Consider the following 14,727-nt stretch of genomic DNA (forward strand, 5'->3'; position numbering starts at 1 on the left):
TCTTGTGTTAAAGGTGCCATATAAACATAAGTTGTTGTTGCAATCCTTGGAGAAGTACCAATGAGATAATGGATTTCAGTGTGTAGAGTTTTTTGAGCCTCTGAGATAGCTCAGGCATTTGGAGACCAAACATTGTCCTGGAAAATGTCAGAAGACCAAACTTTTCCAATATCAATTTTCAGAATCTTGCACTTCACTGGCTGAAAAAATGCTCATAGCCTAGAATTTGGGTCATGTGGTGCCTGTTTAAGGAACTAAATGGCTTCCCAGGTCCATATATTGGTGAGCAGGGAGTGCACAAACACTTCTGACTTAAGTGTGCCACCCAGCATGTTAGGTAAGGACAAACAAGAGGAATCCCTTTGCCCACACCTGAAAGCATTAGGTCCTTTGACTATGTAAATAAGGGGCCTAATGCTGCTCGAGGTCCCCTCTGTCCTAAGGCACCCAAGGAAACCAACCCTACAGAAAAAAGGTACCCTTAAGCCACCTCCCCAGTCAGAGAGGTCTGGCCTCCACGACATCCCCCAGGTCCCCCAATTTATTCTCGTCCACCTCACCAATCACTTTTCTGTGTGGCCTTCTCCCACACACTGTTGATATGAAAATGAGGTCCAAGTCCTATTGCGCAGCCTTCCTCAGATTCTACTATTTGTGTACAGGGTAATTAAGGGCCCAACATGTCTGCTATTGAGTTTTGAAGCCCTTGTATGTTTTGCTGTAAATGGGTGATGGGACACTGAAGACACAAGTGAAAAAAAGGTCCAATGTTTAAACATAAAAAGGGTACAGAACATAGCTCAGAAAAAATATTAAAGGAGCGAGAACTGGGAAGTGAATAAGAGTAAGTAAGACGACAAAAGAAAATTCAGACTTTTTAATAATTTATTCCATTTTAAGCGTATTTAATAATATTTTCTATCAGTGTTCCTGGCATTTGTATAGGAGAACTGTATTAAGGGACTCTTCAGCATAGTAAAATGAAGGTTAACATGGTCAGCTCAGTAAATACATTAAGTCCCTGTTGGCAAGGTTTAAGAGTGCTAATATAATTCAAGTTTAAAAAATTATTAATAGCTAAGGTGGATCTAGAAGGGCACTTTGTGGAGGAAGGTAGGACAGAAGAACTACAAGACAATGATTATAAACAGAGGAAACCAAGAACTAAACTTTAAGTAAGTTATTGTCCGCTTAACAGTCATCGACTGCCACCTCATGGATGGAAAACTGACTATTTTTAAAGGGAAGCGAATCAAATTCTCATTCAGCAAATGTAGAGGATTGTATATTTTTTCATTCTTTCATGGGATGTGGGCATCGCTAGCTAGGCCAGCATTTGTTGCCCATCCCCAATTGCCCTCGCGAAGATGACAGTGAGCTGCCACCTTGAACTGCTGCAGTACATATGGTTTAAGTACACTAATAGTGCTATTAGGGAGACAGTTCCAGGATTTTGACCCAGCGACAGTGAGTGAGTAGCAATATATTTCCAAGTCAGGGTGGTGTGTGGCTTGGAGGGGAACTTGCAGGTGGGTGGTGTTCCTATGCATCTGCTACCCTTGTCCTTCTAGGCGATAGAGGTTGCAAGTTTGGAAGATGCTGTCGAAGGAGCCTTGGGAGTTGCTGCAGCGCATCTTGAGGATGGTACACACCGCTGCTACAGTGCATTGGTGGTGGAGAGAATGAATATTTAAGGTTGTGGATAGGGTGCCAATCAAGCAGGCTGCTTTGCCCTGGATGGTGTCAAGCTTCTTGAGTGTTGTTGGAGCCACACTCATCCAGGCAAGTGGGAAGTATTTCATCACACTCCTGACTTGTGCCTTGTAGATGGTGAACAGGCTTTGGGGGGTGGGGGGGGGGGGGGGGGGGGGGGGGGGAGGGGTGGTCTGGAGGTGAGTTACTCACTACAGGATTCCCAGGCATGGGACAGGAAAGAGATTTAAAAATGGTTTACTTAAGTCATAATGACAGAACAAGCAGGATAAAACTGCATCACATTTTTGTGCTCTTCCATTCTAAGACCTTGGCCTTGTAAAATCTTTGGAACATTTTACTAAAGCCACTACGCAAATTGCAACTTCTCTACACAATCATCATTTTCAAGCTCAATTTTTCTAAAGAACTGGGAACATGCTCTAGACAGTGATAATCATTTTTATTGTTAAAATTTTATGCTATCAGTCACTGATGAGTGTTAGCTGGGATATTACATCCAATTCTGGGCACCATTCCTTAAGTAGGATGCTAAAAGGCCTTGGAGAGGGTGCAGAGAAGATTTACTAGAATTATACCAGGAATGAGGGACTTCAGTTATATGGAGAGACTCGAGAAACTGGGTTTGCTCTCCTTAGAGCAGAGAAAATTAGGGGGAGATTTGATAGAGTTGTTCAAAATTATGAAGAGTTTTGATAGAGTAGTTAAAGGGGAAAGAGTTTCCACAGGTTGGAGGATCAGTAACCAGAAGACACAGATTTAAGGTGATGGGAAAAAGAACCAGAGATTTTTTTTTCTTTTACGCAGCGAGTTATTCTGATCTGGAAAGCTTTTCCTGAAAGGGTAGTGGTAACAGATTCAATTAAGGCTTTTAGAAGGGAATTGGATAAATATTCAAGAGGGAAAAATTTGCAGAGCTATGAGAAATGAACAGGGGAGTCAAACTAACTAGATAGCTCTTTTAAAGAACCAGCAAAGGCACAGTGGGCTGAATGACTGTCTCCTGTGCTGTATGATTCTATGATTAATTTCTGCAGGAGGTCATAGTGAATTATCCACTCTATTTTTGGCAGCAGAGTCTTCAGCCAACTTAGTCTGCCAATCTGGAACGTTCTCCCTAAATCCCTGCAACTTTGCTGCTCTCATTCAAAAGTCTTCTCAAAACCTACTACAATCATGTCTATGGTCACGTTCCTGGCTTGGCCACCATCGCTTGTAGTTAATTTCTGACTTTGTGAAGTGCCTTGGAACATTTTACTAAAGGCACTGCATAAATTGTAAGTTGCTGTTGAGTGAAATCAAATGACTCTACAATGAGAGTTTTAATGTAATGCTCGTGGTAGCACTCTGAACACGATCAGCTGTCTCCAGTTAGTTACAGTTTTCAGCAGTTTGAAGAGCTTCAATGAACAGTGCTGGATTCACACAAGATTTGTTTCACCACTTGTAAGCTGCCCAGAGAAACATAACCAGAAAATACAAATCCATTTGTCAACTTTTATTTTTCTAAATTGTATCACAAGAATGAAGTTTGTTAGGCTGTTGAGTATTAGAAACAGAGATCCTCAAACCTCTATTATAACAAGTTTAACTGAATGAGGCCATTTCTCCTAAACACCTGCTTCCATCAAAATTCAAACATCTGTTCTGTAGTATAAACTGTACACAAAAGCAAGGCACTATACATTTTGTAGATTCCATAAAAAGTTACTCGATTTACGCAGCTTTTTCATTATTTCCTGCCATAAATACATTTTGTTCATGATAGCATTGAAAAGTACAGACAGAACATTTTGATGCCTGAACTTGGTAGCATGATTATCAGAATGCAAAAAAGGTATTTGTGGCATGATCTCGGTACAAGCAGTTTTCGTTCAACTAGATATCGTATTTTCTGGTTAACGCAAAAAAAAAAGTCTAAAGTGAATATATGTCATTAACAATTAAATATTTAGTCATTAAACTGTAGTCACTTTTCATATTGTATTATATAAATATAAACTCTTCATGATTTGCTATCTGCTACACACAAAATAACACTTTACAAAATAAATCGCCTTCAAGATACATAGGCAGGATAAGGCCGAGTAGCATATGTTGCCCATAGTGCATTCTGAGGTCAAATGCATACAACGGCACTGTCTCATTATGTCAACACTGTTAAAATCCATAGAGTTCCCCTCAACATGCACAAACTGACAAGATTCCCCCAAAAAGGCATTGCTGCCTTGAATGTGCAATTTATTTCCACACTGTGTTCTTTGACTAGACCACAGTCCATGATTGATCCATGGATATCAAAATGATCTTCGGTGAAAGCTCCATTACAAAGCATATGTTTTTAAAAAAACTATGCACCTTACTATAAACTACTCAGAAAAGTCCTTTTGCTTTCTTCAGTTTAACTTGCTTCCAGGAGGGCAGGATACTGAACTCTTCTCTTGTCATTTCTAGTGCTTTCTGAAAAAGAATGCGTAATTTCATTAAACTTGATTCGCTTATTAGTGCAGCCTGTATGTGGGACAGAAAACACTTTAGTGTGAGGCAGCTAAGGAACTAGAAACATTTTTAAAAAGTGGACAGTGTACAGACATTGCACAGATCAGGAGAACTGAAGGATAGAAATAAAGACCTTAAGGTAGCAAGGCAGAACAAATTCGGTCACAAATGTGCATGCAAAATTCTCCAGATGAATTCCTGACATGGGAAGAGAGGCCCAGCAATCCATCACAGAGACGGAGGGAAAACAAAAGACAAGTTAACTTCATGCTATCTCAGCAGATGGCTAAAGAATAACTTTGAATAGAAGGTTGGCAAACAAGTCACCCACTGACTCTCACTGATCTTTAACTGCCACAGTAGGAATGGCAACGTTAGTGATTCTACTCCCCAAAATTAAAGAAAAAACCTATTTAAAAAAGGGTTTGTAAATATTTCTAATGTAGAAAAGCAACTGCTACCTAGCCAGGACGACCGAGTTTCCAAAAAGGCCAAATAACCACAAATTGCGATTTTATATTCCTACTCACTTACAGCTTAATTCCAACAGCAGAGGTGATGGACTTACTCTCACATTGGTCTCAAAAACTGGGAAAAGTGTGTGCTGAAGTTTGTTCATTTCAAAAAGAGGTACAGAAGTGAATATTATGCTGGTTAAAAAATTGCCAGAACAGCATTATAACTAAACAAGTAGCACAATTAATTTCTCCCCCTACCCACCCCAAAAAACAGCTTCCTCGATAGTCAAGATTTAAGCATCGTTGAAAGATCATTGACCTGAAACGTTGACTCTGTTTCTCTCTTCACTGATGCTACCAGATCTGTTGACTATTTCCGATATTTTCTGTTTTTATTAACAAAGCTAAACTTGATTTTGACTCTTGCAATGTCGATGCAGTTTGCTACAGGTATTGTCCATGGGCTTTCAAAAGGCAAGTTGAAATTGTTACTTTCTTGAGGCAATCGTTTTGGTGAAATGGATTAACCAGTGCACACTAAACCTGTCATTTATAAACTCTACCTAGGGTCAGTATGTCCAGAAATCCGTTTGGCTTTTTAAAGGGCTTGTAAGGATTTATAAACTAATTATAACCAATGTAAAAAACGTCAAAATCATGTAGCACAAAATTAGAATTCAGGAGAATGCCATGCTGTGGAAGGACTACAGCAAACAGATCACCTCAGATTGTCACATGCTCTTTAAATGTTACTGCTCTTTATATTGCATATTAAAGTAGGAGGAACTTTTTTTGCTGAGAATACTGAGCTCATCAGGTGAGGTTGACATTGCTATGGAGTGGAATACATCCTCACTTTATCAGCATAAGCATCAAGGATTTTCCACTGGACGCAGACCACAGCCAAATGTATACTGACACTTATGTCTACTCTTACTTCGGATAAGCAAAAGGAAAACGGCTAATTTAATCCAAATCCTGTACAATCTTGTGTTATGGAATTGCAACCAGGATAAGCTGATTTGAGACTTCCAAACTCCCTTTTGTAGATCCCCAACAGGGAGCAGAGTGAAGGAACCGTCACCCCATCTGTCTGAATTAAATGAGTTCTTGAGGTCAAATAAGTCCCCTAACCCACTGTGCCATAAAATCACCTAGTTAGTATTTCATCTTTACAGATTATTAAGGTGTTTGAGGCACAGCCACAATCTGTTTTCAACCAGCACCACACCCAAGTTTGGGGTCCCTCTGCTTATTACCTAATTTCTATACTATGGAATAATGTCTACACTCTTCGCACTAACTACTACGCTACAGCAGATAGGAAAGCCTCTGTAATAGAGCAATGGGCAAAGGATCAAACATGCTGAAGGTACTGAGTTAGGAAAACCAAACCAGTAGTATGTAATCATCATTTTGACCCTCTACACTCACTAGGATAGTGCCTAATGTTAAAGAGTGGATGGAAAGGTTTGCAGGGCAGACCGACGTTATGACACTCAACACCCCCATGTCTTCCTTGACAGCAGAGGTCAAAAATGCAGATGGCTCAACTTTTCTCAGGTTTTCTTCACATCAAAAGCAAGTTAGCTTCAATTCCAAAAGAGAATAAAGCTTTGATTTATCAAAATTGAGCTCAGGGAATTCATATTCTACCTCATAAAGATGGAAGGTTGAATCAACAAGATTGAACCTCCTGACAGCAAAGAACTTTGACTTCACTTTGGCTTATCTAACCATTAGGATTGATCTCATTATGTATCAGGGCATATCTTATCATGGAGCTCACAAACTCCATAGGCTGCTTTCTCTTTTTCTTGCCCTCTCCCTCTACAAAACAATATTTCAACTACTGACTAAAGGAACAGTTCCTCATGCTCTGCTCGTTACTCTATTTGCCCGAATAATAAGATGCAGAGTTGACTGATGCCTCGGCTAAAAGGGCAAGATCTCTCTGTGGGTACAAATACCAAGCAATGGCCCAGTTCAAATTCATCTTATACTGTTATCACACATTATGATGTATGGTGTATGAACTGCACTTGTCTATTAGCCAACGCCTTGAAAAGGGTGCACCTACCATTTATTTAGATAGCCTGCAACATTAATTACCAACAAATTCACGCTAGTGTTTCAAATGCACCAGTAATAATTAGGTCCCCATGAGTTCAGTGCACTAGCATTAAGCATTTTGCTTAGACAGTATCTTGCCAATCCCTTATGTATAAAATTCTACTTGTATAAATTGAATTCTACACGATTTTCTTAACTGTTTTTATGTTAAGGATAAATAGTTCACAGAAGGTTTTGATCTGTGCAGGAAGCCCCGAGATTCCTTGCATTTTGTGATAGTTATTTTGAATTCTTTTCCAAAGTGCAAAAAACCCAATTATTCTCTAAGAAATAAAACTAATTCCATGCAGTCAACAGCCTAAGGAAAACAGAAAGTGTTAGTTTCAACAGGAGTTCAAAGTGTAATACTGAAAACTACTGTATTGACTCAATCTAAAAGAAAAGAAATGGCAGCACACAAGGTCCAATGAAGATCAGTGAAGTCACATACCGTCAAGACTGAACAGGATAGCTTGCCTGTCATTTCTTCCACTGAGTGACCATTAATCCTATTGATTGTGAGGATGGGAAAGGATCTGAGCTTTGAAAACAATGGATTGGATTTAGGCCTACCATCGCAGCGTCCATCGGCAAACACAGAAGTTGTCGGGGATCTGGTGCTGGTCAGTGGAGGTCAGCTGAACCTAATCACGTGGTGGCAAGCTCATGAATATGGGTGATGCTGGTTTGCCGCTGGGTCACCTGGTGGGGGTGGCTCTGACATCGAAAAGCCCTCATCACTTGATGGTGCCATATTTAAAGGGCAGCCAGGCCTGTGTTAGAGCTAAAAATAATCTTTTAGGCTTTTTAAGAAAGCTCTGCTGTTTAAATCCCCAATATCTGAATTTCCGATGATCCAGCACGAAACGAGATTCCAAAGTCCAAGGAGAAGATTCCTCCATCGTCATACAAGATCATTTGGTGGCATCAATGGGCTCAACTGAAGTCCAAGATGTCACAGTCCAGCCACTATATCCCCCCAGGATGAAGGAGGACAAGGCAGATAATTCCCAAGCTGCCACTACCTCTCCTTTTCCTTGCAGGCAGCCTCCTAAGTGTTCTCCCCTTAGAGACTCAGATCTGTGATGCCACTTGAAAGAATGGCCCCTCTGAACCTCAGTTGTGAGCTGCTTCTTTAAATTTTTGACCCAGTACTTCTGGATCCACCCCTCAATGTTTGCTTTACGCAGAGAAACCGTCTCCAAGATCAACCCAATACACTGCGAGTCAGTCTTCTGCAAGTCCAAAGGACTCTCAGAACAATTTGAGAAAGCTACAGCTAAGTGGCCAGCTTTCACTGGGCAGGTTACTGAAGGCATGAGACACACATGAGAGTTTCACTAAATCGGGGAGGCAGGATTAAATCACATCAAATTAGATTTAAGTTATGTGCAAGTGGGCAACAATAAGCTTCCCACTGCTAACGGGCAAGTTTCCCGTTTTGTCACCTTCCTGCCGCTGACTATATAGTTTACAATTCTCCCACCACCGGGATTCGGACGCCTGGCCTCCTGTGCAATTCTCTGTGCCCACCACCATCTTCCCAGCTCCAGCAGGCTCCACAAAATCCCACCCAATGTATGTGGCTTTGCATCATCAAAGCTTCACTACTGGATCAAGTTATGTGGCCTGGAGTCACTGTTGGAATTGATGTTATTTAAGAAAAAAAGGTGTTTGTTGCTAGCATTCCCCAGAACTCAATTTCTGCTAATGCTTTTAACATGCACACATGTCACAGGAAATTGTTCATCTCCCATGGGCTATAAATTGCCTCCACCGTCCAAAACAAACACGAAGAACTCAAGTACTATAGCATAACATCTGTACAGGCTGATTACCATCAGGTATAGCTGTTTGGCGTCCAAGTATAAAAAATAGTGACAACAATTTATGTCCAATTCCATTAAAGTAAAGAGCTTTCCAATATCTGGTGTTCCAAAATGTACCATCTCTAATTCAACTTTAATAATTCAAAACTCCATAACCAATTTTAATGGAAAATTAAAAGTACATTATATATCCCTATTCACTCTCATTGGTTGGTGGATTTGCAGCTGCTAACTTTTTTCAAGTCCGAACTGAGCCACAAAGTATTAGGGAGAAAGATCACTGAAATTGTTCAGTGTCAAAAGATCAATTGGAGTGGGTCGCTTGTCAATTTGGTCAGAAACAATAGGCGGGTGGGGCATGAGGCAAAATCATCAACAGGACACTTTTTAAAAACCTTTCAAAATTATGAAGAGTCTGGTCAGAGTAGATAGGGAAAAACTGTTCCCATTGGTAGAAGGATAGAGAACCAGATGGCACAGATTTAAGGTAATTGGCAAAAGAAGCAATGGAGACAGGAGGAGAAAACTGTTCACGCAACAGATGGTTGGGATCTGGAATGCATTGCCTGAGTGTGATGGAGTCAGCCTCAGTTGAAGTAATCAAGAAGGAATTGGATCATTATCTGAAAAGGAAAAATGTGCAGAGTTATGGGGAGTGGCCCTAGGTAAATTGCTCCTTTGGAGAGCCAGCACAGACACAACTGGTTTAATGGCTTCCTTCAGTGCTGTAACTCAAGCCTGAGCTCCCAGCAATATTCTTCTCCTCTGCATGCTCCTTGGAGCAATAGGGTAATTGGACAGTTGGAAACAATGAAGAAATTTCAGATATCAGTGATCAGTTTCAGAAATGGCAAAACCAAATCAGGACTATCAAACTACATTAAAATTTTATTGGAAAGGCCCTTATTCTGGAAGGTTAATCTTACGTGCAATAAGCATTGTGAAAAGCAAAGGGAAAAAGGTATATTTTAGAAAATTGTGTATATGTACAACTTCACACTTTTGTGGAATTACACACTCAAATTCTAACTTTTGATAACTGCAGGTTTAAGTGCATGTGACAATATAGTGAATATTTAAATTTTTAGCAGATGAATATTGAAAGCTTAAAATTAACCTGACTTCAAGGCAAAAGTTTAACAACAATTTCTCTGAATTTTACACCTCTCCTCTACTCCAACAAATTCTCCTCCTCCTTCATGCCCTAAGGCACTGATGACCATGGACTTCCATTGGATTGGTCCAGGGTCATGCTTGGCAAAGTACTGCAGTGGATGGCCGTTGTCTTCTAGTATGGTTGACCAGGAAACGTTTCTGCTCTTCACCGCCTGCCATCAGGCATATTGGAAGGATTTACAGGCTAATTAATAGCCTGTTTGGCCACGTTATCAACGCATCCTCCATGGCCATCAAGCCCTGAATTGGGACTTGAACCTGGAGCTTCTGGCTCAGAGTAGGGACAATACAACTTTGCCAGAAGACCTCCCTCCAACAAGTACCATTGGCATTAACTATTTTCAGACAAGTCCAGTAGTTAGCTATAGTTTGAAATGTTCTAGCTGTGCCCATTATAACCATTTTCAATCCATTACCTATCCAAATAGGAGTGAAAGAACCACCCTGAAACACTTCCTTAAAAAAACCAGTAAGTTGTATGTAGTTTAACTGTAAAATCCGCGCTTTTTTCAATGGGGTATTTAGGCTGTAGGGAGGCCACCGCCACTGGTAAAATGCTAGTGGCAGCAGGATAGGCCCTTAATTGGCCACTGGTCTTCCACCTTCCCTGCTGGCAGAATGCCATGGCAGTGGCAAGGTGACAGGCACTCCATTCTTGTTCTCCCTTCCAATTTTTTACACCCCTCCCCCGTCCCACCGTAATCCCACTTCTACAGATCCCATAATATTCAGCCGAAAGTATTTAAAAAGTGGCTGAACTTGAAGTTGCACCAATGACTGCAACGTCTTACACAGCTTGCTCAATGCAACTTTCACCATAATCATTTCTGATTCAGAGCAGTGGAATTTACCTGGAAGTCTTCATCTGTCAAATAAATTTCAAGCTTTAATGGATCAACTCCCTCTGGCAGAGGCCGGGCTTGCAGTTCTGCCAGCGGGTACTGCGTCTTGCACAGCTTGTCCAAAACATCCTCCACCAAAATTATTTTATTGCAGCCTTCGGCTTCCTAGGATTCAAAAAGGGAATACAAAAAATGGATTTTAGAAAGCCCACATAAACAGCAACGTGAGGATTTGGGAAAAAAGTGTTTTGATTCTTTACCGTTTCAGTAATCTCCGCAATATCTTCCCTGTGCTCCCAGCTGGGAAACATATTAGTAAACGTCAATGGTTCAAAACCCGCATGTATCAGGTAGGACTTTGGTGGCTTCTTGGCATTCTTTACTGTGATCAAGTAAAGCAAGATCAACATAGGTTAGATACCAATCATCACCCCAACTTTACAAAATCAAATCCTTTCAGACCAAAGATACAATTAAATAATATCACTAAAGTGACTGACTGAGCAGTATACTGAAGATTACAAACTTGTGTTCTGCCTATACCCACTTACTCTATCCAGACCTACTGATCTTTCCTATGTAAATACTTCTTTTTCCAGACTGCACATTTAACAGTTTTTTAAATCTCATGATATGCACATGTAATAACTCTCTACACTTAATTGGAACAAATCTACTACAACAGGAAGAGATGTAGGATAACTGATGGATAACATGAGATTCAAGTTCATAATCCAGGCAAGCAGTCTGAAATCACTGGAGGGCATCCTGAGCACTGTAAAGAATGTCAGCAGATCCCATGGTTGAATTATAACAGTAGTAACAAAAATGCTTGAAGGTTCTTGCTCTGGAAAGTGTGATTGTATGATAACAGTTTCATCTTCGTGATGAGACAATAAAGCTGATAGCGGTATCAGATCTGGCAGTATATGGGAGCACAACAGGTGTTATTGTTCTGCATGCATGATTTTATAAAATGATTTTGTTTGGACTGTCTCTTTAATTCAAGATAAACGGAATAGTAAAGTGGGGTATGTGTTCTGTCCGATAACAAGCCTGTGTGGCTTGCTACCATGGAGACTGGGGGCCCCAGGTTGTGACTTACTGGGGGCCCCAGGTTGTGACTTGCTGAGAGCAAGGTACTAAATAAGGCTTGCCCAACACCTGGACCAAGGACCACTATCTGACCCGCCAGGCCTCTCTACCCAACCAGTAGGCCCAGTGTTCAAAACGCCAGTAAGTGAAGTCGAAGATTCTGCCAGAGCCGGGAAAATGCAGGTAGTTAGCTCGGGAATTCTCCGAAAACTGAGGGAAGCATCTTTTGATGGTCACAGGATGTTACGAACTAGCGAAAGGGGGAGACATGAACCCATTGGAAGCTGGCTGTTTAGTGTTTCGTATAAAGGCTGTAATCCTATGGAGAGCAGGCTGTGAAGTATATATAAGCAGTGTGGGGTTGTCAGTCGTGTTAAGGCATGAATAAGGGTTATCTTTTCTGTAGTGTAGAGTATCAGTTGTTGACTAATGTTTAGTCGCTGTAGATTTTTCTTTGTTACAGTAAAAGTCTTAAAACTTGAAATCTTATTATGCGATTCCTTTAAGATGCTCACTAGGAATTCAAATCTCTTGTTTAAAGTTGTCGATCTTTACAGGGATTAAGACACTATATTATCTGATGTTTGACCCCAAAACACACATCCAGTTGACTTGGAGAAAGCCAGTTTATACTTCAGAAAGTGTGACAATTAGAAAAAGGGGTTGCCACCATTTGTATAACACAAGTATGATAAGTGAATAAAAAGGTAGAAAAATCATGTACCTACTTAATAGCAAATAAAACAAATATTCTCTTATATTTGTAACTCATTTATTTTCCAGGATGCTGGCGGGAAAATTTAGTTTACTTCGTATCACTCCAAGTAGCACCACACAGACAACATCAATTTCCCAGGGGCAGATAGCACCGGGTCCTCCACCTGCATGAACTGCGCAGTATTTGACAATGATATCAATGAGGAAATCCGTGTGGGTGGCACAGGAAGATTCTCCCGACCTGACAATGCAGTGCATTTCTTTCAGGATCTTCTGACTCCAGCTGTCAAAGAAACATGCATTGCAGCGTCTCTCAGACAACTCCGTCATTGCGGAGTAGAGTCAGGGGGAAAAGTGGCACAAGCTGCCGTTTTCAGGTGAGTTTAAAGGTCCAGTCTTTGAGTGTGATTTTGTGAGTGGTTGAGTGAGTGGGTGGGCGGCTGGGTGAGTAAGTGGGTGTCTGAGTGAGTGAGTGGGAGGCTGAACCCATAAGGCGTAGGAGCAGAAGTAGGCCATTCGGCCCATCGAGTCTGCTCTGCCATTCAATGAGATCATGGCTGATCTGATAATCCTCAACTCCACTTTCCTGCCTTTTCCCCATAACCCTTGATTCCCTTACTGATTAAAAATCTGTCTGTCTCAGCCCTGAATATACTTAACAAACCAGCCTCTACAGCCCTCTGGGGTAAAGAATTCCACAGATTGACTACCCTCTGAGATAAGAAATTCCTCCTCATCTCTGTTTTAAATGGGCATGATGTGCATGGGCCGGTGGGAGGGCGAGTGAGGTGCGCAGGCGGATGAGTCAGGTGTGCGGGCGGGCGAGTGAGGTGTGTGGATGGGGGATGGGCAATTGAGGTGTGTGAACGGGCAAGTGAGGTGCGTGGGCAGGCGAGTGAGATGGTCAGGGGGTTTGTCAGGGGGTTTGTCACCCCTTTTGGGGTGAGGGGTAGTCAAGGCAATTCCCACGTAGGTCCACGTGTCAGGGCTTCTGCAGGGCCCTGATGCACACTTTCTGTCGTACATAGGGTCTCCGGTGATCTGGAGACTGGAAGATTTGGGCTGATATATGACAATGGCATGTTAAGTTGCCATGATAATATTTTTATTCTTTCACGGTATGAGGGTGTTGCTGTCAAGGCCAATATTTGTTGCCCATCTCTAACTGCACTTGAGGAAGGGCAATAAGGGATGGGCAACAAATGTTGGCCTCGCCAGAGGTGCCCACATACCATGAAAAAGTAAAAAAATTGACACTCTACCAACACGTAACTATACATGAATGTTTAAATGTTATTGCAGTATGAAATCTGTAGCTTTCAGCCATGCTAAACATTAGTTATTTCCACCCTTTTTGTTCTCAATGTGACATTAAGAACTTCCATCTTTGAGATTCTCACATGATATATGGAACATGAGGTGATATGTATGTGTAGGACTATACAGGTGAGAACTATGTCAGATAGGAATACATTCTGTCTTTTGTCAATATATTAAGTCCTAGGGGAGAATTTTCTCCCCATCGGGGGGGCTGAGCAGGAGCGGGAGCGGGCGCCTGTACGCCAACCCGAAGATTCTGGCATTACTCTCAAATAGGTCCTCCACTGCCTGCCATGATCAGTGTACACTGTAGTTGGCTCATAACATATATTAAGTTAGATTTTTAATAAGGCGTCAGGAATTGGTCATTGGAACTAGACAAGGGTCCCGGACCCCACATGGCGTGCTTTAGCCACATCCACTGAAATTTTAAATGCTCCAGCCAATTAAAGGCCAGGGAGTGAGCCGGCTTGTCATCCAATCAGGGACGACAGGAGGCCAATGGGAGACCCCTCCAGCACTGACCCCGCCGGCTGAGGTGGGATTTGCTGATCTGAAGATGGAGACTGCAAGGGAAAAGAGGGTAACTTTGTCATCACTTTTTAAAAAGCTACTGCTGCCTGGCCATGATCCTGGAGGGGGGCTGTGCCCTCCACATTGGCCTGGACGTGGTCCAGGCTGATGTGGGCCGCTTGCATTGCCAACTGAAAATTCCAAGCAGCATGGAAATGGGGCCTTCATAGGCGCATAATTAACAATAATTGGCCACAATTGGCTTCCTGACGCACAGCCAATCCACACTGAACTGCCCTCATTCAAAATGACTAGGGGTCGGGATCATAGCAGTGAACTGACCAAATTGCGTGTCCGCCCACCTCCCAGCCAGACTACGAACTCTTTTAGAAATCCAACGCATTAGTTCTACAGTAATTCTACAGTGTGCTGGGTATGCCTAAAGAGCACTAC

The 14,727-nt window shown here is 41.8% G+C and overlaps 1 protein-coding gene across 1 annotated transcript in view; it reads right to left on the reverse strand.

The window, feature by feature from the left end:
* Positions 1-3,196: 3,196 nt before the first annotated feature.
* The window catches only part of svila (supervillin a), a 231,578-nt gene continuing 220,047 nt past the window's right edge, over positions 3,197-14,727 (reverse strand). The window contains exons 38-40 of the mRNA XM_078537730.1: positions 10,890-11,011; positions 10,639-10,794; positions 3,197-4,173 (exon numbers count right to left, since the gene is read on the reverse strand). Coding sequence (XP_078393856.1) covers positions 4,087-4,173; positions 10,639-10,794; positions 10,890-11,011 — 365 coding nt within the window. The 3' untranslated portion in view covers positions 3,197-4,086. The remainder of the gene's footprint in view (positions 4,174-10,638; positions 10,795-10,889; positions 11,012-14,727) is intronic.

The sequence above is a fragment of the Cetorhinus maximus genome, chromosome 3 (assembly GCF_964194155.1).
Source record: "Cetorhinus maximus chromosome 3, sCetMax3.hap1.1, whole genome shotgun sequence".
In the NCBI taxonomy this organism is placed as follows: domain Eukaryota; kingdom Metazoa; phylum Chordata; class Chondrichthyes; order Lamniformes; family Cetorhinidae; genus Cetorhinus; species Cetorhinus maximus.